This window comes from Nannobrachium achirus (genome assembly GCF_963921795.1).
Source record: "Nannobrachium achirus genome assembly, chromosome: 6".
NCBI classification, from domain to species: Eukaryota; Metazoa; Chordata; class Actinopteri; order Myctophiformes; family Myctophidae; genus Nannobrachium; species Nannobrachium achirus.
The window spans coordinates 46,389,888-46,413,104 of NC_137815.1; the positions used below are offsets into that span (position 1 = coordinate 46,389,888).

The 23,217-nt window shown below is 41.4% G+C and overlaps 2 protein-coding genes across 2 annotated transcripts; one reads left to right on the plus strand and one right to left on the minus strand.

The window, feature by feature from the left end:
* The first annotated feature begins 1,193 nt into the window (after positions 1 to 1,193).
* Positions 1,194 to 8,803, plus strand: cyp24a1 (cytochrome P450, family 24, subfamily A, polypeptide 1). Its single transcript, XM_080727536.1, has 12 exons — positions 1,194 to 1,790; positions 2,175 to 2,365; positions 2,503 to 2,596; positions 2,693 to 2,786; positions 3,056 to 3,147; positions 3,737 to 3,848; positions 5,285 to 5,430; positions 6,042 to 6,208; positions 6,904 to 6,982; positions 7,479 to 7,676; positions 7,999 to 8,121; positions 8,324 to 8,803. The coding sequence occupies exons 1-11, from the start codon at positions 1,473 to 1,475 to the stop codon at positions 8,107 to 8,109; spliced, it is 1,602 nt and encodes a 533-aa protein (XP_080583662.1). The 5' UTR covers positions 1,194 to 1,472; the 3' UTR covers positions 8,110 to 8,121; positions 8,324 to 8,803.
* Positions 8,804 to 13,116: 4,313 nt separating this feature from the next.
* On the minus strand, positions 13,117 to 14,169 carry nat8l2 (N-acetyltransferase 8-like 2; the record flags this gene model as incomplete). The annotated part of the gene is made up of 1 exon (XM_080727802.1): positions 13,117 to 14,169. One exon carries the CDS (start codon positions 14,167 to 14,169, stop codon positions 13,489 to 13,491), a length of 681 nt encoding a protein of 226 aa, XP_080583928.1. The 3' UTR covers positions 13,117 to 13,488.
* Positions 14,170 to 23,217: the final 9,048 nt, after the last annotated feature.

A 23,217-nucleotide genomic window follows, 5' to 3' on the forward strand; every position in this document is an offset into this window, starting at 1 on the left:
TCCTTTCCGACATCTAACCCTATCCCTAACCCTAACCCTAACCCTAACCTCTATGGAAGTGTTGCCACTCCGACAATAAGAAGTCACTGTCGGAATGTAGACACGGTTCTCTGAAGAACCGTGTCGCTTGAGTGTCCTTCCTTCCTTCCGTATCCTCGTGACCGTCCGTATCCTCTGTGATGTCAGTGTGATGTCAGCGAGTTGTGACATCACTTCCTGTACAGGGCGGCTACACGAAATGTGGATAACACTATATATGGAGATAGTCCAGTCCATCATGTCATATGGGACTACCGTCATAGAAAGTAGCCATTGTTAGGCCGGAGTCATTGGCTGTCTAAACATGGAGATGTGGATAACACTATACATGGAGATAGTCTAGTCCAATATGTCATATGGGACTACCGTCATAGACAGTAGCCATTGTTAATCCGGAGTCAATGGCTGACTGTCTGTACAGGAAGTGATGTCACATGACATACTTTTTATGCCCACATATGAGTCCTAACATGGAGATGTGGATAACACTATATATGGAGATAGTCTAGTCCAATATGTCATATGGAACTACCGTCATAGCACCCCCCCCCCCCCCCCCATAAGCAAGGTCATACACGGTAGACCAAGCACCTAATCAGTAAAAAACGTTATAAACTAAAAATGCTATCTAGTTTTCATGTAGGCCTATGGTCATTGAGGGTAGCCTTTTAGTGCTATAGACCATGACTAGAGTGCCAGGCAGCTTGTCTGAAACGTTAATTGGAAATTAATTCAAAGCCATAGGCCTACATGTGCAGAATTTCCAGGGGATTGGATTATTATAACACATTATAACACCCCCAAATCCCAATTATTGCCACACGCCCACGTTTGGGCACAGGCACAGGGCACACACACACACACACGCACGCACGCACGCACACACGCAAGCACATGCACACACGCGCGCGCCTATCACAAACAAAGCCTGCACGCGCGCGCAACTCGTAAGCTCTCAAATATTTGTCCACGGTGCAGAAGTGTGGCAGCAGTAGTATTTGCTTTGCCAAAGTTTCGGTTCTCTCCCAATCGCGGGTCGCAACGAAACATGGTTCAAGCGAACCGCGTCACCTTCCCACTGAGGCCTACTGTATGTGTTTATTTATAAAGCAGGGGGTAGGTAGGGTGGGGGCGAGGGCACTTCCTCGGTCTATCTGGGGTCACGCAATCCTCTCAGCGTGGATCCATCCATACATGAATGGTGGGCTCGCACGGCCACACCATTCAATGTCGATCCCTGATTGGTTCAGTGCACGTCAGGAAACACTCTCTCTCAGGGTATATATAATGTTGTGGCAAAAGGCGTGACAGTTCCAAGAAACCCGAAACCCCAAAGATAATTGGCACGCAACAAAACAATTTGCACTGCAGAGAATTCAAGTCAATCGTCAGAATTCAAGTCACTTGTTTTGGGGTGACTGTCTGACTGCAGAATGAGGTCGCAGATCCAAAAGGTGCCGCAGATACTGGAGCTGCTGAAGAAGAAGTCTGTTGGACTGCAGCACTTCAAGCCAACATCCTCGGTGTGCGTGCTGGAGGAGAAGGATGCTGCGGTGGAGGTGGAGGTGTCCGCGTGCCCTCACCACCACGCTGCTGCTGCAGCTGCTGCTGCTGCTGCGTCCAGAGCGCACAGTGCGCACAGAGCGCACTGCAGCCTGGACGCGCTGCCCGGTCCCACCAACTGGCCCCTGTTTGGAAGCCTGATAGAACTCCTCCGCAAAGGAGGTCTGACGAGGCAGCACGAGGCACTGGTACAGTATGCATTTCTTACCGCAGTAGTGTTTGTTCTTGTGATTTTAAACGTGTTATTGAGACGTAAAACCCCATTAAGACGCGAGACTGCATGCTTCTAAAAATGTCTTCTGAATCCTAACAAGTCTACTGAAAAACCTATGTTTCTATGTGAGTGGTGGTATCATATCAAGCCTCAGAATGATAAGTAGGCTATTTGGCCACGGACCCCATCTCAAAATAGAAACAAAGATTTTAGTTAAAACATGTTCGCTTTAGAAGTAGCCTATTTAAAGATTTGCACAAATCTTCATGAGTTTACATACTTTTTTTGCTTCTTTAAGTTCTAAACGTAAACGTTTGCAATTTATATTGAATTTTGGTATTCATAATGCACTTCCCAGGTTGACTATCATAAGAAATTCGGGAAGATTTTCCGGATGAAACTGGGCTCATTTGAATCGGTCCACATTGGCGCTCCCTGCCTGCTGGAAGCGCTCTACAGAAAGGAGGGGAACTACCCCCAGAGGCTGGAGATCAAGCCATGGAAGGCATACCGAGACCTCAGAGACGAGGCGTACGGGCTCCTCATTCTGTAAGTAAAGCCTGCTAGGTTCACATCTGTCCTTGACTCCTTGCATTGTGTCTGCATTACAAATGGAATAGTTATAGTTCTATTACGCCTGCGGGAAGTTAAATGAACTGAGGAATGAATAAAACTCTCGTTTCCAGGGAAGGCAAAGCTTGGCAGAGGGTGAGGAGTGTTTTTCAACATAAACTCATGAAGCCCACAGAAGTGGTCAAACTTGATGGCAAAATAAACGAGGTAAGTCTGATCTCCTATGTGATGATGGCCCATTCCTTATGCTACCCTCATGCTTTTGTTCATATTAACTGACTTTGTTTTTGTCTCCAAAATTAGGTGTTGGCCGATTTTGTTGCAAGAATTGGAAAAACAAATGTCAATGGAAATATTGGAGATTTGTACTTCGAATTGAATAAATGGTCGTTTGAAAGTAAGTTAATTGCTTTATATTTTACAATTTACTAAAAATGAAAAGGATTTCTCTTGATTCTTATTACCTCATATCCTATAACTATATACAGTAGGCGAATTATTGATTATTAGTGTAGGCATATATGCTACATTCAACATTAGCTCTACATGAATTTAATTGGACATTTATTATAAGCCTTCATTTTCTATTAGAAAGAAATTCGTTTTTAGATATAGGCTACCTTAAGTTTCAGCATGAATTCTTCTAATCTCTGATCCGCATTACAGCCATCTGCTTAGTTCTCTACGACAAGAGGTTTGGACTCCTACAGGAGAATGTTAACGAGGAAGCAATGAACTTTATTACAGCTGTTAAAACTGTAAGTATGCTTGTCGTTGGAAGCAGCACCCACCTGTCACTTTAATGTTTAAATGAATGTCAATGCATTGTATCTATTACATCTAGTCATAATGAGAGGGCTTATCGTGTGATCTCTCCTTTAACTCAGTTTACACCTGGCATTTAGCAATGTTTACCCAGATCGCACTTCCACCTGCCTTTCATGCTTTATGTTCACTCTACGCGAACACATGTGCACAGAGTGTCACAGAGGACACATGCTAATGCAAAGGGGATCTCTGGCAGTAAGCCTTTCTTTGTATGCCTTGAAATAGTTCAACAGGTTCACCTCAACCGGGGTCAGCTACGCCACATTCACTGATGCAGCAATCCACTATCTCCACGCTCTATGAGTACAGTGGGATTTTACTGGGACAAACCGATAGCCTATACTGTACCGGCAGATAGTAGGATGTACTGTAATGTAATGTAATGTACAGTATGTTTACAAAGGTCTTACATGCCAATGTGTGCAAGTGCAAGGGTTGCAGACCTTAGAAAAGAAATGGATCAAAGATTTTCACCCTCTCTCTCTCTCTCTCTCTCTCTCTCTCTCTCTCTCTCTCTAGATGATGAGTACATTTGGGATGATGATGGTAACACCAGTTGAGCTCCACAAGAAACTGAACACCAAGACATGGCAGGACCACACCGCAGCCTGGGACCGCATTTTCGGCACAGGTAGAACCCCATGCGCACACACACACACGCACACACGCACGCGCACACACACACACACACACACACACACACACACACACACACACACACACACACACACACACACACACACACACACACACACACACACACACACACACACACACACCAACAGTAAGCACCACACTCTCAATATAGTTTCCTCAAATATACTGTCCTGAACCCCCTCCACGCACACACATACACACACGCACGCAGCCCCTTCCCGCACATGTGTATAAACTCACTGTACTCCTCCAAATGACGTGTGACTCACAAACTAGCATGAGCACAATTCCAGTCAGGTGGTAGAGAGACAGAGAGGGAAGGAAATAAAGACCTGGAGACCCGTACAGGTTCACTTTAGGTTCTCTCAGTGTTAATTGAACACTGCCGCTTTTAATGTGCGGAGGTGTCGCGTCGTCGAGGGGGTACGAGAGAGGTGGTAGAGGAACAAGAGACAGAGAGCAACTGAGAGGGAGAGGGGAGAGAGAGAGAGAACTGAATGCCTCAGCTACTCATGCTGCTGGTGACCGGGCAGAGCCCGAGTTGTAGTAAACTGAATGACCTGAGGGGGAGAACGCTGCCAAATGTTTGTTGTAGCAGGTGGGGCGGGGGGGGGGGGGGGGGGGACACAGAGAGGAGATGATAGGGCTTTGCCACCAACCGTTTGTTGTGCTATTTACTTGGCACTGACTTTTATGACCCCACTCTTTATCTATACCCTTCTCCAACACACACGCACACACAAACACCCCACCTCCACTCCCCCCACCCCCATATAAACACTGAGTGCATGTACATGTTGTTCTAGTGGACAAGTTCACAAGATAAAAGTGGTCGAGGGCTTTAACAAGTACCAATAGTCGATGGTGCATGTGAGTGAGGTCATTTTAGTTTGTTTGCTGAAGAGTACTTGGAGTACAATTAGACAAGTAGTTGGTTTGTTTGTGGTATACAGCAATTGTGGACTTTCCAACAAAAACAGTAAAATAATTTCTATGATCAGGAAACTTTTAAAAGCCACACAAACGTGCAAAGGTCCTCTCTGTTAACTGCCATGACAAGCCACGGAATGGCAACCAGCATCAAAGTGCTCACTACCAGCCCCCTCCAATCCCAAAGTATCTGTATCCAAGGTATCCCAAGGTCTGTCTCCCAATCTGAGAGTGCATTCTTTCCTTATCCTTGTGAGATGGTGGTGAGCACTTTGATGTTTGTGCCATTTGTCCAAGATATATCCCTAGTCCTGAATCTCAAGTAATAATTAAATTAAACTGTATTTCAGAAAATATGAACACACAAAAGATATCACAACATTGTGTGCAAAAGATACTAACGTTTCCATGTCAACCTTTCTGAGAGTATACAGCACATGATAGCCTGCCTAACAATTTGTGTTTCAATCTTTTTCATAGCCAAAGTCTACATAGACAAGAAGCTAAAGAGAGGTGCTACTGGAGCTCCTGATGACCTCATTGGTGACATCCTGCACAACAGTTGCCTGTCTAAGAAGGAGCTGTACGCAGCCATCACTGAACTGCAGATAGGAGGTGTAGAGACGGTGAGTCACTCTGTAGTGCATCTAGCTATGTACACTTTCAGGCTGTAAACAGTAACAAATCAGCTGCCAACTTTTGTAACCATTACCCTGGGAAACAGCCGTTAGTTAGCCTACAGAAGGTGTTCATAAGATTTGTTTTGGTCGATTAAATACCAGCACAGGTTGTTCTCAGTTTAGTTTGAGCCTACTCCTATACTCCTAGTGGTATAAGCAGCTGACAAGGGGTTATCACACATCGTAACAATAGACTCAAAACTAGCTCACATGAGATAATTCAAACCTTTGCCTCTATTCCTGTACAAGGGAGGGGTGTGGGGGCTCTCTTCACCCCAGGAAGGAAAACAACTGTTCTTACAGTTCTTCAAATACGGAGAATGAAGTGCAGTGCTGTGTTCTACCTGTAACGCACACATACGGCGTCTGCACTCGGAAATGGGGTGTATTTTACTGAGAAACCTACTGTTCGTAAGCTCCCTCTAGGAGGACCCCACTCTGGAATGCACTTAGTAGCTGCCTCACTAAATGAAGCCCCCCTTCCCTCCTTTCCTCTCTCTTTCTCCTTCTCTCACTTTCTCTCCCCTCTCGCCTCCCTGCATGCTTATGCTTTCTAGACCGCCAACAGCATGCTATGGGCTATTTTCAACCTGTCACGTAACCCTGGTGCCCAGAGGAAGCTGCTCCAGGAGATCAGAGAAGTGGTGCCGGCGGATCAGGATCCATGTGGCGAGCACCTCAAGAGCATGCCCTACCTCAAGGCCTGCCTCAAGGAGTCCATGAGGTACAGTAAATCTTGGGTGAAACACAGGCCCAGGGGCCCCTTGACTACATGGTTGAGCGGTACTAGGAAATGGTTTGGAAGGGGGGGAGGGAGGGGGGGGTGATAATAAAAGCGCTGGGGAAGTCTGTCACAAACAGTTAAGTACCATATATACAAAGAACAGTGGAGAGGGAGATGTTTATCAGCAAACTGCTGATATTTGAGAATAGAAATCTAAAGACATTTTGTTTCTCAATGTCTTGAGAAATTTGTCAAAGGAGAGAGGACACAAATCAGATATATACACTGTGGGCTTTCTTGCATCATCGCTGTTAGCCAGTATCACAGAGATTAAGAAGCAAACCTGGACGTCTCTCAAAACCCGACTGGCGGGATGTGGTGGAAGCCAGCAGCGGTCGCTGTCATATTCAAAACCGCTCCCCGTTTTTCACCCACCCATCCCAGTCCCCGTCTTCCTTGTGTAATCACAAGGTGTTTTTTACCATGTTCATCACTCAGGGAATGTTTATAACCACTGACAGGAGATTACATCTTGTTACAGACTGCCTTTTGAAAAATGTTTCCGTATGTTTAGCTGTCACCAAACGCTTAGATAATGCATGTCTTACTTTCTCTTCTGTGTGACCATATTTCCAAGCACTTATTTATTTTCTTTCTTTTTTCTTTTTTTCTGTCTTTCCCCTCTCCTTTTCCAGGTTATCCCCATCAGTTCCATTCACGAGTCGGACCCTGGACAAAGACACTGTGTTGGGAGATTACGCCATTCCCAAAGGAGTAAGTAGCTTACTCCTCGCTCCCTGCATACAGTATGAAAAAGAGCAGATTACCTTCTCATATCAAATGACATTTGACTCAAGTGAAGCATGTTTGAAAACAAAAACTACTAAACTATACTGTACTGATCTGTGCTAAGTCTGAAATGGGGAAAATCTTATAACACGGGCTTATAACACGGGCTATGCAGTTCATTGCCAGAAGGGATCAGATTTACAGTAACTCATTCTGCATTGAGCATTTACTCCATTTGGTCAATGTACTGTAATCTGTTTTAATAAAATGATGATGATGATGATGATGATGATGATGATGATGATGATGGTGATGGTGTGGGTTGGGCCTTTGTGGGATGCATGTACATCACTGATCAAATCCCATACAAATATAATAATATTCAAAATGACTTTGATTATGAACATTGTTAATACAACTTGTATTGTTCAAACATCCAGTACTATAATAGTGTTTTATTTTATTTTTTTCCTGTTTACAGACAGTTCTAATGATCAACTGTCACGCGCTGGGGTCCAACGAGGAGTACTTTGATGACACAAAGCAGTATAAACCGGAGCGCTGGCTACGAGAGAACAGCACCATCAACCCCTTTGCCTTTGTGCCCTTTGGCATAGGAAAGAGGATGTGCATTGGCCGAAGACTGGCAGAGCTACAGCTGCAGTTGGCCATGTGCTGGGTAAGACCAAGACTCCAAGGGCATAGTTTATTGGCAAATTTCAGATAAAAATAAAAAATAAAAACAGCCCACGTATAAAATGATACATTGGTTGGTTGAGATTTTACAGAACATAGAGAATGTGTTACAATGGATAGCTTAAGTTGTATGGTGGACTAATTGATGTGATTTATAAAAGACAAATATATGACATATATACTTTCAAATTATTTAGGATTAAAGCTTACCAACAGCTGGCATTTCCCCATCAATTGGCTTTTTTTTTTTTATCAACTACCTAATTGCCCTAATTGGTTTCTCATTTGATCTCTTCCTGTGACAGCTGGTCAGAGACTATGACATTGTGGCAACAGACAATGAACCACTTGACGTGATCCATTCTGGACTATTGGTTCCCAACAGGGAACTGCCGGTAGCCTTCATCAGGAGATGAGGCCAGAGCAAGGTGTGTTCCCTTGATTCTGCCTTTATTCAGCTAATTCATTTGGATACCGTATCCTTTTCTTTAGAGATGAGAATAATGGGAATGGAGGTCAACAAACTGCAATACACTTGACAGTTTGATTCATTGTAAATGCTTAAACACATGGTTATCCAAAATGTGTATTTCGTTAATTAATTCTTTCTGTCTTCTGTCTCTTACCCAGGTTCCATATTCAACTCTCCTGGATGTAGTAACAGAAACATGATACCTCTGTTGCCATCTTGGCCTTAAGGGTCTGTAACTCCCTTTATTGCTGCTCTGTAAATAGAAAAGAAAAAGGTTACGTGAGAACTAACATTCATGTAATTGTGCCAGAAATACCTCAAACTTATATATATATATGCAACTATTTAAGCTACTATGTATGACGGTTACAGTAGTTGCTGACCAAAACACTGCAGCTGTTATGTATAACTTGTTTCAGGAATGTTTTTTATCTCGGATGTAGAGGTCAGAATAATTACTTTATGTTATACAATGTTTCCATGTATCATATTAAGTTATACACTGCATAGGTCAAAGTGTTTTTGTTTTTTATTATTATGTATATAAACTGCAATAATAGTGTTGTAATGATGTACATTGTTGTTTTTCTTAGACATGATATTTGATTCATATAAAAATAAAGGAAATGTATTTACAATGGTGCAGTCTGAGTGGCTTTGGCAAATTTCCAAGATTTGGAATTAAAGTATTTGGCCAGAACATTTCACAGCTTTAGGGACATACAGTATCTTGAGCCAAGCTTTTCTCAGATTTCTCAGTCATTTATCAGACCTGATAAGCCTTCAAAGTATTGTGTAACATCGCGGCATTGTATTTAACGAAAACACATAAATCATGTCCAGGTGGGGGAGGGGGGGCACCATTCTCGGTCGAGGTCTCCCTGGCGTTATTGATGACATGCTCGTTATATATGAAAATATCAATTATGCCGAAATTGTTAAACCTTCACTTTGATCATATGGATGTTGGGTGGTCAAAATTGAATCTTTGTCCCAAATAGACAGTCAAATCTTCTGCTGTCAGTAGAAAGTCATTTTGGCCTATTGATGACACAGGAAAGATGGAAAATTAAGCACAACGCATGCTATGCACGGAATGTCCGGTCGTGGGGGGTGGGATGCAGAGGTTGTAACACCGTCAGTAATTCTAACTGGGCCGTACAAGGCCCCCCAAAAATTATGAGTAGGGGGGCCCACAGCACTTCTTGCACATCTGGTCCTTGTGGGACAGATATACACCGCTGGTTCTGCCTGAATCTCAAGATGCATTACTTGCTTAAAACTTTAAAGAACAGAGGTTTGTTCACATCCATGTGCTTGTGTACGTTACCAGTTTACACCATAATAGCACTCCTTCAAAGTTAATTGGTGATGTTCCTTTATCTAGACCTGGGATGTTGCTTCAGTGGAAGGGGTATGAGCCCAGTGTTTCTCAAATGGGGGTACATACGTGCACCCCTAGGGGTAGGTGAAGATACTACAGGGGGGTATGTAAGAGAAAGTGGAGAATGGGATAATACATTTAATGTTATGTTTAGCCTAATGATAAAACATTGACAAACTTTGTGTGAACCTGCTGATCTATAAAATGTTAGGACCACAATGGAAACAAGTCCCCAGGATGTTTTTGAGTTTTTTAGCCTTAATGTCTTACAGTACCACATGCTGTTTACATTTCTGACTAATAGAGTAGCCTATTCAATCAATGAATCAATCAATCAATCAATGTTACACCAAATTAAATGAAACGACTTGCCTAGCACAACTGTTATTGAATAGAAAGCAATACTTATTTGAACATAATGTGAACATACTGTATTGACTTAAAAACTAGACCTATACTGAAATGTTATGGCCTCAGTTTAAATCTTTTCAGGAAGCACTAATTGCATCTCCTTCACTTCATTTTATCATAATACTCTTCAAAATGTGGGTTGCCATTCATTCATAGCATAGGATATACGCTTTTCTCTTCAGATTTATAAGAAGAATATTGTATTGTAGTCAGGTGGTTTATGAGTCAGGTAAAGAGGGTACTTGGATTTAGAAATCAAGGAAAGGTAGTACTGAATCCACACCAAGTTATTTAACCTTTTTTTCTTTTTACATTTTGGTTCATGTTGGGGACAACAGGGCGTTGAAATCAAGAGGGGGAGTTATGAGGCTAAATTAATCTATAGTATTAGCCACTATTGGGTATAAAGGTATATAGTCGTCTACTTATGAAATGGAGGGAAAAAATCTAAGCTAGCTGGGGAATGTAATTGATATTCTTAAAAAAAAATGGAATGCCACTCAGGTACGTTATTGCTGTGCCATTGTTTTGATCTGTACAGTATTGATCTAGTTTGATCTTCACTGGTGAGGATCGGTGTGACCAAAATCCATGATGACGTGACGTCATATAATAATGAATTGGTAAAAATGTAAAGTAGGACAGCACTGAAGATATTTTCTGGGGACATTTGAGATCCAGAATGGATAGCAAATATCAAAATAATGTAAAAGTTCATACATATAGTGTGACTCTAATGTTGTCCAACTCACTATTAATAGTCCACTTAACAATTGTAATGGCAGCATCATTCAGAACTCATTGACGAGACTTGAATGGAAGGCTTTCTTAAAAACTAAATTAAAAGTTTGATGACAACACACATTTACACAATATAGGCCTATGTAGTGGGGTCCCTACTTTGTCTCTCTCTGCAGCTAAGGGGTCCTTTGGCTTGAACAAACATTGAAGACCTCTGCACGTGTTTGTTCAGTATGGGGGACTCCCTGTATCTCCATTAATAGAAAATACATATTAGTCACCAATTTCATCCAACCAGGAGAGAGAACAGAGAACCCAGTTATAGCTTAAAATGTATAGTGTTCCAGTTAAACAAGTGAAATGGGATGTGATGAAACAAAGAAATGAAATTCTTTGTTTCATCACATCACATCCCATTTCACTTGTTTACCCTGTATGATATTTCTCTCCAGGTTGGATCAAATTGATATTCCAAGCTGAAAATGTATTTTATATGGTGGAGCTGGAAAGAAACGAAGATCCCTGCTATGGAGCAAACACTCAATAGCAATATGGGAATATGATTTATTTGACACTTATTTTGAAAAAAGACACCTATTTAAAAATACTTAAGTTATTAGTGTCCACAATTCAGTTTATAATGTGATTTTTGATAGTCTCTGAAAATTTCACTATTTGTGCCCCTCTACATTATATAACCTTCCAAATGCAAAATCTACTCACTCCACCACTCAGATGGTGGGTGGCATGTTAACTTAAGCATGTTAACTAAGATAAATGGCGCCCTCTATTGTTTGGCATGGAATTAGATGTACAGTTTAGTTATTCATCATATGCTGTTTTAAGTAAGTAAAGTAAGCCTTGCCAAGCCATGAGGCCCACAGGGCAGGAGCCTCCTGATTCTGTAGCGTGAGACAGCTTCATGTACAAGTACACCCCCTGGACATGACGCTATTATGTCACAGGGACTGACCCCCAATCCAACCCTTGATGCAGAGTGCCAAGCAGGGAGGCACTGGGTCCTATTTTTCTTCCCGACCGGGCTTCAAACCCCGACCTCCCAGTCTCAGGGCGGACACTCCAACCACAAGGCCACTGAGCTGGTTAATATGCTGCTTTACTAATAGTTTATTGTGGCTTTGTTTAATTATAATCTACATCGTAACACATAAATCTATCAAAAAATAAATCTGAAACTGATAGGCTACTACTGACATGTTTTTCTAGGAATGTGATCAAGGATGTGATTGCGGACTCTCCATGGAGCATGACTGTGGATTGATGCTTTATTATGCAAGAGGCAAGATACACATTAAGTCCAAGGGTGTTTTTATTACATAGTTTAGTGTGTTTTTAATGAAAAACATAATTGTTTAATGAATCTATCATAAAAAAGAATCAAAAAAGATAAATGAGAAAATATATTTCACTACAAAAAGTTGCTATTTTCTATTAAACATTACAATTCAACAGTGAGAGACATGTGGTCCTTTCCTGATTTCCGACACATTGATCAACTGATCAATGTATGTGGAGTGAGTGTTAACTTCATTACATTAGTTAGTGTGGTTGCCCCTGCAGAGCAAAAAGACTTTATTCCATCCATCCTTCCATCCATCCATCTTCCAGGGCCTCCTAGATAAACTTTATTTCGCGGCGCCACTCCTCCCAGTTTTTGGACCATGTCAAATGGACCGGCTTCATCGGGAATCGATTCCTTGCATTTTGCAAAGAGATACGTTATTATAGTTTAATTTATATAAATGTATTCGTGAATTAATTTTCTCCATTGACTTTAATTCAAAATAAAACTTTTCCCAAATATGGAGATGACTGACATCATAGACCACATGAGACTGACACAGTATGTCCACATATGGACATTCCAAGATATGGGCTTAATATTGATGACATCATGGGCATAAAAGAGACAAGGACGGAATGGTTAGCACCGCTCGAATAGGGTCGAGGACTGACAGATACAGAGACATTTGCAAGGGGGACTGCCCATAAGTCCGAAGGTTCATTAGTCTGAAGGTTCATTAGTCCGAATTTAGTTAGAGTTACTGAGGTTAAGGTTAGGATCAGGGTTAGAGTTGGGCATAGTATTCTTAACAAATTCAGACTAATGAACCTTCGGACTAATGAACCTTCGGACCAAAGTTAACCAATGTGTTGTTAAACAGCATACTGTATATGACCCTAAATTGCATCCTAAATTGAATCTGTTTCAATGGCGTATTGGTTTGGTTAAAGCTTGAGATACTTATTTATAAGCCATATCCATTAAGCAACTTGACTGATAAAGGAAATGTGGTTGCCTTAAGGCGAATCATGCTTGCAAAGGTATTTCCTTTATCAGTCAAGTTGCTTAATGGATATGGCTTATAAATAAGTATCTCAAGCTTTAACCAAACCAATACGCCATTGAAACAGATTAAATTTAGGATGCACACACTGACACGAGTTTAGAGTGGCACACACTTACAATAAGCTCTGGTCGGGCAAGATAAACTTTGCATCTTTTTTGCTGAAGCAAAACAAGTACAGCAGAACTACTGTTGGTGTAGGGCCTGCACCAAAATGTACATCAAAACTAACTAACAGTGATGTTTAGAAATATTTTACTGACATACAGGTGGTGTTGTAGAACAAGCAATTTTAATGATATACTGTAGGCCGTGGCATAGTTTCTTGCCCCAACAGAACAAACTGTAACCAAGTAGTATTGAGGTGATCAGCACACTAAATTGTGCATTTGATTTGATTTTTTTTTGTTTGTTTTCTTTAGTCCTGTATGCGCTTTTCCATTTTGAGGATGGTGACCCTGGTCACCTTCACCATCCACCCCGGAACGTGTACAGTGGTGTGTGAGAGCACATGGTTGAACCCCATCTTCTTGTACAGAGCCACAGCTGCAGCCTGTGTGGAGCTGGTCTCCAGCACCACACTTGCGAAGCCGCGCTCTTTGCAGAAGTCAATCACTGTCTGGGTCATCCGAGACCCCAGGCCAGATCGCCGGCAGGACGACGAGATGATCATCCTGAATAGCTCGCCGTACTCCTCTGTCCCGCTCTGTTTGGAAACTACGGCCACTATGCCAACAAGCTGTGATCTCCCATTGACCTCGGCCTCTGCCACCCAGAAGCAGCCGTTGGGCCGAGAGAGGTAGTTGGCAGGGATGTCCAGCATGTCCGTACGGAGCCTCCCCCGGACGTAGTCGGCATATAACTCATGGCAGCAGTAGTAGACAAACCCCATCCAGCCTCCTGCTAACACCAAGGCCCACAGCGCGGAGCTCAGGAGGTAGCCAACAGCGCAGGCGCCGAGAGTGATGCCGAGGTAGAGAGGGCTGGTCATGGCATTGTAGAAACATGGGTTGATGTGCTCCAGGATTCCGTCGCTGAAGAGGCTCAGAACGGCATCTTTGTCCGAGGAGTCGCGGTACCGACGGATCACCAGCTGCATGTCTATAAGACAAGATAATGAAATGAATTAAGGTAAATATCCTCCATTCACATTCAAGTTCTTTGATTATGTCTTTCTTGAAGGGTGTGTGTTGAGCTACATGAACATTATATTATATATGTAACAATTTGTGCTGATGTCGGGGATCTCAATATATGGGTGTGTGCCCATATTTGGACATAATCTGGGCACACAGACAAACCCAAAGACAAATCAAACTTTATATAATGTAGATTATTCTTTACAAGGAGGAGAAAATGTGTTCTGCGTGTTCCAGTACTCCAGTAACACATTGACACGGTTATTGTGTGGGTGAAACAGGCTCTCTCTCTCTCTCTCTCTCTCTCTCACTAACATTTGTACCTTTTCCTATGCAAACTTCTAATAGTCTTCAATCAATCAAAGATGTATATTTTCGTTATATATATTTGTGTGCATCATTATGACTTCTATACATTTCTGTATTCTTTTTTAATCATGTATTTATGTATATTATATGTATATTTTCATATGTATTTATCATATATTTAACTTATTTAGGCCTATAAATGAAATCATTAAATGTTAAATATTCAGTTTATAAAAAAAAAAATCAAACCTCGGTTCGAAGTGAAGCGGTGAATCTTAGTATAGAATTGTGTGGAGAGTCGGTATGACAGCCGGTATAATAGGTTTTCTTCTGCTAGATTTTCAATGTATTTACTCTTGTCTGCCTTAAAGGAGTAGTTCACCCCCAAAATGACTTTTTTTCTATTGATTACTCATGCCATGGAGACTAGAGTTCAATAATATTTTTTGGTTTTTGTCGCATTCCTAAGACAATAATGTGATAACAATTAATTTACCCCCATTCATTCCGGATGGTGACCCGTTTCTATCCGGAATCAATGGGGGTAAATTTACTCAAATCAAATTTTTGTCTTAGGAATGTGACAAAAACCAAAAAATATTATTGAACTCTACTCTCCATGGCATGAGTAATCAATAGAAAAAAAGTCATTTTGGGGGTGAACTACTCCTTTAATGCTCCTTTTTACCATTCTGTTAGCATCTGTATATTCTTATTGTGCCTTTACTTTTGCTCTTATGCGGCTATTTGTCATGCATGTACAAGACAGATAACCCTGAAGGCCAAATTATCATGTGAAGCTTGACCAATCCTCAAAGTATCCATTCATCTGCCCGGGAGGGACACCGCACCATTCATCCGACCGGGAGGGACACCGCACACATATTCTGGACGTACAGGACATATAAAGCCTATTCATTCTGAACTGAAATGACCATATATGGACATGGGACACACATTTTGCTTTTTGGAAATGCCTATTCATTCTGGACTGATATTTTGCACGTACAGGACAGAAAAAACCTGTTCATTCTGGCCTGGAGTGACCATATATGGACATGAGGTGACATACATTGTGTTTTTGAAAAACCCTGTTCATTTTGGACTGAGTTCACCATATATGGTAATTAAACGGACATTCTGTTTTTGAAAAAGCCTGTTCATTCTGGACTGAAATGACCATATATGGGCGTGATACACACAAAGCCATTCATTGGAAGCGGTTTTCACCGCTTCAAAAAAAAAAAAAAAAAATACAAAGAAAACAAGCCCACTCCATCACCATCATTATGCCTAATGTAGCTTAGTTTTCTTTTGCCATTTTCTTTGAGCCAATACAATTAATTAAAAAAATATATAACTTTAGAAAACCACTTTTTTCTTTCTTTAGCTATTAGTAGCCTAGTGACCTGGGTAATGTTCTCTCAGGATTGCTGAGTTGCCTATGTTTTTCATGAGGTTTAATTCGTATTTGACAGAAAATATTCTACCGTTTCCTGCAGCTGTAGCAGTAGCACCAATCTACTAGAAATTCCACTCAATCCAGCATAAACGCACGCATTAGGCTACTAACATAAAAATACCCTTTACACCGGATCGCTTGTTTTATATAATATACTTACTGTAGTAGGCCTAGAAGTACGAACGAGCCCGTCAAGCCCACCAACACCATAGCTAGTAGTATAGAGTTATAACGGAGGTAACAGAGTTAAGAACGCAAGGTACAATCAGCGAGCAAGGATTTTACATCCGGTTTGTGGACATCAAAATAAAGTGGCGCCGGTGGCCTTTGTATCCGTATGAGATCATTGAGGTGCGCTTGTTTTCGGTGGACAGACTAGACGGTGAGTTAAAGAGAAGCAAGCGACTGTGTTTTGTCTCCGCCAGGCCGAAAGGCAAGTCCAAGGCCTAGAACAGTGGTTCTCAATCCTGTGGGTCGGGACCCCAAATTATTTTGGGGGGTCCCCAGATGATTAGGCTGGCCGAGCACGGACGTTCTATGACCCAGAAGGGCCAGAGCTCTTAATTGCTCCCTTTGAACTTCAAAGGGTAAACAAGGCACTCGTTCTCCTGCTACACCATCAACATGTGGAACGCCCTTCCACAAGCCCTAAAGGAGAGCAAATCCCTAGCCTCCTTCAAAATTGGTATGAAAAGTCACCTTCAGACAGCTGCTACCCGTGACTTGTAAATAGACTAAGCCCCCATGCTCCCCCCCCCCCTTTTCTCTTTTTCTGCCTTTGTATTTGATGTTATGCTTTTGAAACTGATATTATCCTAGATAAAGTACTATGTTCTATCCGTCTGTCTTTCAATGTTATATGAGATACTTAAAGTGTGGTTCCTGTGGAAATAAGCCTCGGCTTTCTAGGATCTCCTTTTAGTTGACCTTGTACCAGTGATTTGTACTGTCATGAAACTGTACTTTTTTTCTATTGCAAACTTCTAATAAATTCTTCAATCAATCAATCAATCAATCAATCAATCAAGGGGTTGTGAACGATGCAGGCCTATTATAATTGATTGTGCCATAAAAGTGTGTAAATGAAAGCATTTTAGGTAAAAAGTCCTTAAATTGTCACTTTAGAAATGTGCTGATACCCTCTTAAACTTTAAGTTGGTTTGTTTACTGTTGAGTGAAAAAACAATGTTTCACATTAAGCTAATCATCTGGGGACCCCCAAAAATAATTTGGGGACCCTAGCCTGATTTCAGAGAACCAGTTCGCTCGGAGAGTGGGCGGGTCTATGGGCTGGAGCCAGGCAATGGGGACCCCCCTAGGGGTCCCGACCTACAGGTTGAGAACCACTACATTTTCGTAGCCTACCAATTTAATCCAATCAGGAGAGAACTCTCATAGGATACAGAATAAACAAGTGAAAGAGCTGGAGAGAGTGATGCTGAGGTAGAGGGCCGGTTATGACATTGTAAAGTGTATTATAGGCCTATCGTTGCTGTCGGCCAGACACATTGTATCTCAGCTTTTTATTTTCATAAATGAATGCTCTTCTCAATAATACAAAGGTTTCACAGAAAAGTAGTGAAAATAGTCGATCTAAACAAGCTCACAACATGCATTGTTTTAAAATAATAAAAAAAGGTTTTAGACAGCAACAATTAGTAAACTAGTAGACCTACCTAGTTTATCATTGTAGCTAAAAAGAATTGTATCATCAACCCATTGCATGCCAAAACAATCATCATCCCAATGGATCATGGGGTTTAGACTTTACATTTCAACCGTAATTTCACCGTTATGTAGCCTAAAACCTTTTCATTTTCTTTATGATATTGGTATAAACAAGCTGGTTGTAAAGATTTGTTTAGCATCAAATCATGAAGGCCTAGATTTTTACAAAATAAAACAAAGAAAGCCCTTACTGTGTCTATATGGTGGCCTATATGCTTCTCTGATCCACATTCACATAGACAGGCTCATGCAACACCTCTTTCTGTCATCTAGCCGGATTGTGCCTGTGTGAGTTCTAGGGTTAAAGTCCAAACACCATACACACACGCACGCTGGCACACATGACAGAGATAGGCCTGACCCGCGCAACGCCATAACTGCCCTTCACTGTCCATTATAGAGTGCTTAATTGTGCTGACTCTGAAAAGTGCAACTATGTTATAGCTCACTTGTGTAGAACCATTAACTTTGCACAGTATATAATTGTTGGGACGGGGTTAGTCCACATATGGTCAAAGTGCACTGGAACATATGTATACAGGCATGTATGTCCAATATAACATCTGCAGCAGCAGTTGGCACAGCACGGCCCGGTGGAGTTTTAATCAGTTGACTTGACTTTCATGAAATATTGTACATTGTACTTAACACACAAATTTCCCCCTTGGGATAATAAAGGTATCTATAGTATCTATCTATCTATCTATCACTTTTCAGCAGCATTCTCTTAGCATTTGTTTCAGGGGGTGGTGGACATCATTTATTTCATTCTGATTAAACAAAAAAAAAGTTTTTTCTTTTTTTACCACCTTGGAGGGCCCTTGATGCCCAGGGGCCCCTGGACGCATGCCCAAAGTGCCCATATGGTACACTGTTAAATATTACCAGGATCTCACAATACTTTACATTATTATTTCACAATATAATACTGTATTCTGAATATTACTGTGTAATCACACCATCATCTGTGATAACACAACAAATGACTGTACTCTAAATTGTTATCAGGATTACACAACACTTTACAATATATCTCACAATAAAATATTGTGTTCAGAATGTTACTGTGATATCACAACAAATTACTTGTACTGTGCTGCATTGTGGGATTACATTTCAAATTTATATCCATTGTGAGAGGGAAAGCAGTGAACTGATGGTGAAGATGGAATTATGAAATTATGAAGTCAATTTCAATTCAAAGGAACTTTCAGAAGTCATGTGAAGTTCATAACATTGCTCTGATAAGGTAAGTCACGCTCCTTTTTTACCCCCTCCACCTTAATGACAACTAGTTGTGCTTTCGCGTGTGGTTCAGTCTTGCTCCAGCAATGTATGTGTGCTGCAGGCTCTGAAGTAGCACTGCTTCCCTGCTGACGTGCGCCTGTCGAGCGGCAGAAGACACCCAAGCACACCGGTGAACCGGCACCGAGCGACGCGCGCCACTATGAGCTTGTATATCTGCTATTAGTTAAAGCGGTGTGTGAGGGAAACACACATTTAAACTGTCGAGTTAAATGTGTATTTCCCTTACAAACCACTTCAACTAAATAGCAGATATACAAGCTCATATTGGCGCGCGTCGCTCGGTGTATACGCCAAGCCGTTTCACCAGTGTGCTTGTGTGGTTTCTGCCGCCGATAGGCTGCACGTCAGCGGGGCTTATTTATATCATGTCGGCTGCTTACTAGCTAGCGGACCGCGGTAGAGAACGTTCCCTGCCCGGTTCAATACGGCCGACGCGCGTGGAAGAACTCCCCGCGACGCACGAGTTACAGACCCACACGGGTCCATTTGGTTCCTATATCTATCATTTAGCTGTGGACCATCTGGAACTCCATCACTCGGACGCGATAATGACCGGACACTACTTTGAGAACCACAGACAATCCTTGTGTCAGTTGTACGTATCCTTACGCCGGGTCCATTTGGTTCTTCTCAACTATATCAATGATAATATTTGCACCGGGGGAGGTTTTATGCTCCAGTGTGGCTAAAAGTTGCTGTTGTAAAAGCAACCGATCCACAAGCCAAGCGTCACGACACATGGGAGCCTGTAGATCATTGGTTTTCAAAGTGGGGTACGGGACCCCGCAGGAGTCCTTCAGGGAGTTCCAGGGGGTCCCTGGCTAAATTATAACAGGTCCATTTTGTTCCATTTGTACATTCTGAGAGTTAAATTAACATATATCATCTCAGAGATAGAAATACCATTACATATGTCCTGGGGGTCCTTGAAATTAAAATGGAATCACTACAGAGCCTTCAAAATCTTCTCTTATGGGGGTCCCTGGCGTATATCTTTTCAAATGGACGTCCACTGGCTGATAAGTGTTAAATTGGGGTTTGTGGAACCACAAGTTTTGAGAACCACTGCTGTAGAGATGGTCTATATTCGACGGGTGACACCATCAGATTAATGATTGATCATTAGCCTACCTGTGGTGTCTACTGCAGTAGGAGCTTAATTTCCGTCAAAAATCCCGTCATAAGTATAATGTCCTTAAATCTTTATGCATGGATTAAATGTATATATTTAATTGCCTACATTAAAACTTTGTTTTGACTTTGATGGAATCTCCTCGCCCAGTCGCCCCTCCCCTTTCCTCCACATGTGAGACATTATGGTCATTAGGGTGACATAGGGTGATTTTTCCCCCCTTAATATCATAATGTAAACATACCTAGAAAATAATGTAAGTCAGAAAAATACTGGAATGTGTCTGAATAGAGATTTTATTTTTTATATTATCTTCATCAAATAATATTAAAGTAAAATAAACTGAACATTTTGGAAAGATTTCATTTATTTTAAACTGTACCAAACAGTACATGCCACAGAGTGATAAGCCACTCTGTGGGCATAAATACATTGTGTGTGTGTGTGTGTGTGTGTGTGTGTGTGTGTGTGTGTGTGTGTGTGTGTGTGTGTGTGTGTGTGTGTGTGTGTGTGTGTGTGTGTGTGTGTGTGTGTGCGTGCGTGCGTGCGTGCGTGCGTGCGTGCGTGCGTGCGTGCGTGCGTGCGTGTGTGTATTGTGGAATGCATTTAGCATTTCACCTCTTAACAATATCACACAATGGGTATCTCTGTTCAGGTGATATAATGAAGGATGCTGTCCATTGAAGAATAAGATGGGACCACGTGATGGCTACTGCAACTTCAATCTGCAGTATCCTTCCTGAGGATGGCACTTGTACTCTGGAGTTTATCCAAAGGTATTATACTTATAGGCTACTGAAAATGTATTATACTGAATTTAACATTGCTAATAGAATTTGGCATAGAATAATACAAAGTAGATCTAATGTGATTGACAGATTGATTGAGGTTCTAGATAAGGTTTTAGAGGTCCTGGAGAGAGTTTGGTGTCAGCTTGAGATCTCTTGGGCATGGTCAATCATTGAGGTGGTTGTTGTCTTGTCTTATTTATTTTACAGCTGTGTGCCACAGCCACTGATGTGCAGATGACGGAGAAATTACCAAGCACCCCCTGCTTGATTGTCCAAGGTAGATCAAAATAAAGTGAGTTGTGTCACAGTTTGTGATGTTGCTGATCATTGAAATTCTACTCTTGTTCAATTAGCATTTCACCTCTACAATATCACATAATGGGTATCTCTTTTCAGGTGATTTAATGAAGTCTATGGCCTGGATGCTGTCCATTGAAGAGCAAGTGTGATGGGACAACACGATGGGATCATTATTGGATAGCTGTGGTTTTCGCGATCTACTACAACTTCAATCTGCTCCTGAGGATGGTGTGTGTACTCTGGATTGGAGGTATTGTAACACTGAAATTGTACTGAAGCATTGTACTGGATTGCTTGCAACATTGATACTTGAATGTTACTTACTCTCAGTACTACTTTCTTTCTGTGGTGTAGGGCAGGGGTTTTCAAAGTGGGTGACAGGGTGCCGCGAGATCATTTGATAATATTTGAAATGTATTTATTTGGACAAATATTTAGTATCATTTAAACTTGAAGTACAGTTATTTTCAGTCAGTTCTAACCAAAATGGCTATTATCTCAACGTTTTCCTCTCAACCTAATCACTTTTCACTAGTTTAGTACATTTTATGGATGATAAATACAAAACTAACGGTTTTGGACATAAAAGGTTTCCACCCGACAACGATGATATGCTATAAATATAAGGTGCTGGGAGTGAAAATTATAATGTAGGGGTGCTTCGGATTAAAAAGATATTTATGGGGTACCCTGAGACAAAAAAGTTTGGGAACCCGGTGTAGGGTTTACTTAAGGGAAAGGGGAACTGCTGCATGTGCCTTGTATAAACGATGCAATATATGTTTATGTGAAAGTAAAAGTTGTTGTCTTGTCTTATTGTTTACAGGTGCTTCATGGGCATTAACCCTGAGAGAGGCTCCAAATCGAAGAAGCGTGGCGTATCAACCCACACGTGAGCACACTTTTGAGACAACTTGTGGACTTTGAATGGTCGATGGTATTCAGGACTCCAATATGAGACACACTCATACGCATTTGAGAAAACTTGTGGACTTTGAATGGTCGATGGTATTCAGGACTCGAATATGAGACACACTCATACGTGTTTCAGATGCCCTACTCTTGTTTGTCCAACTCCACCAGCCATTATTCTTATCTGGATATGTAAAATTGCCAATATTCTTTGCTGATGCCCTGTCACTTCATTCAGCAATGCTCGCCTCTTCTGTCTCGGCCTGCATGTTAGCAAGGTGCATACTGTAATCATTAGTTTGCTTTGTTCTTACCACTACTGTGTTGCTTTATACCTTCAGGACTTATGTGACTGAGTGCAAAGTTGAGGTGTACTTCACATACTTCGTGCCTGCTGAAGTGTGTTCATATAACACACAGGAGGGTTGCCAGATTTCTCCCCAAGTTGTGAAGGCAACCTCCATTTGTGTTATATGGACACATTTCACCTCTGTTCCAGCTGGCATGAGGGTGAGTAGATGAGTTATTTTGCAGTTAAAGGAACAGTTCACTCAAAAGTGAAAATGTTGTATCTACTCACCACCATGCTGATACAAAGTCAGGTGAATTTTTTTTTTGTCCACAAAATCACTCCTGGAGTTTCACAGGAAAACAGTGTTGCAGCCTCCTAAATAACTAAAGTCTATGACAACCAGTTTTCAAACTGGCCTCCAGACACCAGACCAAACTCCAGGAGTGTTTGTAGACTTAACACTTCTACTGAGTAAAGGCTTCATGTGTGGTTCTTCTTTGTCCATTTGAAATGTTGCACTTTGTATTGGAATTGTACAATAAAAAGTTTAAATGAATGAAGTTGTTTTTCCTTTCATTTTTTCTTTTAGCATGTTTGTGTATGTATGGTAAAATCACAGTTAAGGCCCATTCCCACTGAGCCAGATAACAGATAAAAAAATCTCTTTCTTCAGATATTTTTCCATTCAAAGTGGATGATAGATAGTTAGATACAGATAAAACAATATCTGTCACAGATAAAAGAAATATCTGTGGCAGATATTTTTTATCTGTA